This window comes from Macrobrachium rosenbergii, chromosome 15 (assembly GCF_040412425.1).
Source record: "Macrobrachium rosenbergii isolate ZJJX-2024 chromosome 15, ASM4041242v1, whole genome shotgun sequence".
In the NCBI taxonomy this organism is placed as follows: Eukaryota; Metazoa; Arthropoda; class Malacostraca; order Decapoda; family Palaemonidae; genus Macrobrachium; species Macrobrachium rosenbergii.
In genome coordinates, this window is record NC_089755.1 from 22,760,177 (window position 1) to 22,762,676 (window position 2,500).

Genomic DNA, 2,500 nt, shown 5'->3' on the forward strand with positions numbered 1-2,500 from the left:
ATCTAGAAAAAAATCTTCAAAGGCAACAACGCAAACTCTTTTGTTTCAACGTCTGAAGTTCATAAGTATGTCCATAACACTAAATACAAATTATAATTACGAAACACGTATTTTAGATATATCAGCCTGATCATAATGTACAACGTACTTATGCACAGCTGTTGTTTCATTGATTTTGTACTTATTCTCCTCCCAAAACAATGGATATTTCAGCTTTCTGCTCATGCAGTAAGAAATCCACGTGAATTAAATCAAGGGAAGGTTAACCTGTGTCATACAAAAGAAATTCTGACATTCCTCTTGTTTTACTAACATTCGTATCTAATTAATTACAAGTGCAATCAGCTGAGCTACTTGGTCGGCAGTCTTGTGTATTCACGAATACATAAATAAATTATCAAATAAATGTTACTTGATAATATTGTTCCTACACATGAGGTGGCCCAATTAAACGGCATTAGGACGTCATATCTTCACCTGGTATTGAGGGTCACGATTTGACCTGACTTCGCACAACTTGTCTCGAATTCGACGTGACTTTTCCCCAAAACAGGACGAGAGTCGCCTCATAGCAAATCCCACGAAACTTATTATTGACTTTGAAGTGGAAATGAAGAGGGTTTGAAATATCTACAAACTACCTTCGGAAAGAATCTATCTCTCAAGTGAAATCTACCTTAATTTTGCTGAAACTACCTCAGAAGACAGATCAGTCTACCTTGCTTTGGAATGACTACTTTTGAATGCTAGCATTTGTTTGTTTAAGTAGATGCGAGATCACTGCGAACGGAAGGAAGGAAGGAAGGATAGATACCTGGCGGTGGTGCAATCCTTGTAGAGGACGTCAAAGTGCTTGATGGAGAGCAGTTTGCACCTGTTGACACCTGGCTGGATGGCCCCCAGACCGCGTAGGACGCGCACCTGTTCGACGTTGCACACGAGGGGCTCGATGCCCAGGCGCTTCAGCTTGGTGTAGACGGTGTGCAGGCCCCCCACCAGGTTCTTGAGGAAGAGCTCGAAGGCCTGCGGCAGGCACAGCATCGTGTCATTGTTGATGATGAAGGCGGCCACCTTCTGGCCCCGGTACTCCACCAGCTTGCAGTCGTTGGCCGTCGGGTCCGACGTGTGGATGGGCGGGGGCGAGTTGTAGGCGTGAGAGAAGTACAGTGCGGGTAGGAAAGGCGGTGGGCGCGACGTGGGCGGCGGGGAAGGGAAGATTGGCGGCGAATGCCCTCCGGGCGGCGACGGGCCGGGCACCGAGAGGGGCGGCGCTGCCAGCAAGGGCGGCGGAGGGCTGGCCGGAGACACACATCCAACCATGCTTGTGATGACGGGAGAAAGGGGAGGGGGCGACCTGGCCCCGATGGACCCTCCTGAACGGACACTACGACTGTCTTCAGGAGCGGAATTGTCCTCCATGACTCACTCGTGTCTGTTCTCTGTCTCCCCCACAGTGACTGTCTGTCTGTCTGTCCTTCTCACTTCACTACTTCAGTACCACTGAGATAATGTGTCACTGGAGTCTGCGACAACAAAACACCTAAATTCTCACTCGGTGACAATCGCGACGACGACCTCCTCCTCCTGGGCGCCGCAGGAGGTCATGGGACCGACCGACCGACGGGCGCGACGGATGCAACTGCGCCTTCAGGGCTTGTTGATGTTTGTTGTTATGATTGTTGTGTGGGCGCGCGCTGGCGTCGTCGTCGTCGTCGTCGGCGACGACGGCAGGTGGTGGTGGAGGGCAGCGGCAGCAGGAGGAGAGAGAGAGAGGGAGAGAGAGCGCGGGTGGCGTGCGGACGGGCGGACTACGTGCAGGCAGTGCGAGCGTTAGCGGCGCAGTGGTGCAGCGCGGCCAGGCAGTCGTCACAGAGTGTCGCTCACCAATCAGCCGGTGCGCACACCCGCACAGAGACACACACACACGCAATACAAACACAACTTTTAACAAAATGTGTAAACGTAATATGCGGGTGCGGGCCATGTGTGCGTCCGTGTGTGTCCAGGGCGGGGACGGCCCCTCATTGGACGCCGCTGTCCTTGCGGCCTCGCCCATTGGTCGAGGACGCGGGAGGCGGAGCCAAACCACAACCCCAAGTTTCGTTTCCTTCCAGAACTTGTCTAAATGTTTTGCCTTCTGTGCGCGGTCTGCAATCCTCCACACGTCTCCTCCCCTGCCCCTTCCCCTCCCCATTCCCCTTCACTTCCTCCTTCCCTCTGTCCCTCCCCTAGCGATGTCCTCCCTCATCCTCCCCCTCTTCCACCTCCCACCACCGTCAGAGACAGCGGGTCTTGCTTCTGCTGCTGCTTCTGCTGCTGATGCCAAAGACTTGGGGACGTCCTTTTCATGCCACATTCTTGATTTCAAAACACAACACTTCAATTCTCTCTCTCTCTCTCTCTCTCTCTCTCTCTCTCTCTCTCTCTCTCTCTCTCTCTCTGTGGCCTTTACTCCTAACACCATCTCTCTCCACTTGTGGCACTCATATACAAGACAAGA

The 2,500-nt window shown here is 52.5% G+C and overlaps 1 protein-coding gene across 9 annotated transcripts in view; it reads right to left on the reverse strand.

The window, feature by feature from the left end:
* LOC136846457 (dachshund homolog 2-like) overlaps positions 1-1,947 on the reverse strand; it is a 196,412-nt gene extending 194,465 nt beyond the window's left edge. For 7 of the 9 annotated variants that reach the window (XM_067117250.1, XM_067117245.1, XM_067117251.1 and 4 more), the window contains exon 1: positions 815-1,946. In XM_067117250.1, the coding sequence (XP_066973351.1) occupies positions 815-1,419 (605 nt within the window). In that variant the 5' untranslated portion in view covers positions 1,420-1,946. Of the gene's footprint in view, positions 1-814 lie in introns of all 9 variants that reach the window. The other 2 variants (XM_067117249.1, XM_067117252.1) reach the window with 2 other exon arrangements.
* Between the last annotated feature and the right edge of the window lie 553 nt (positions 1,948-2,500).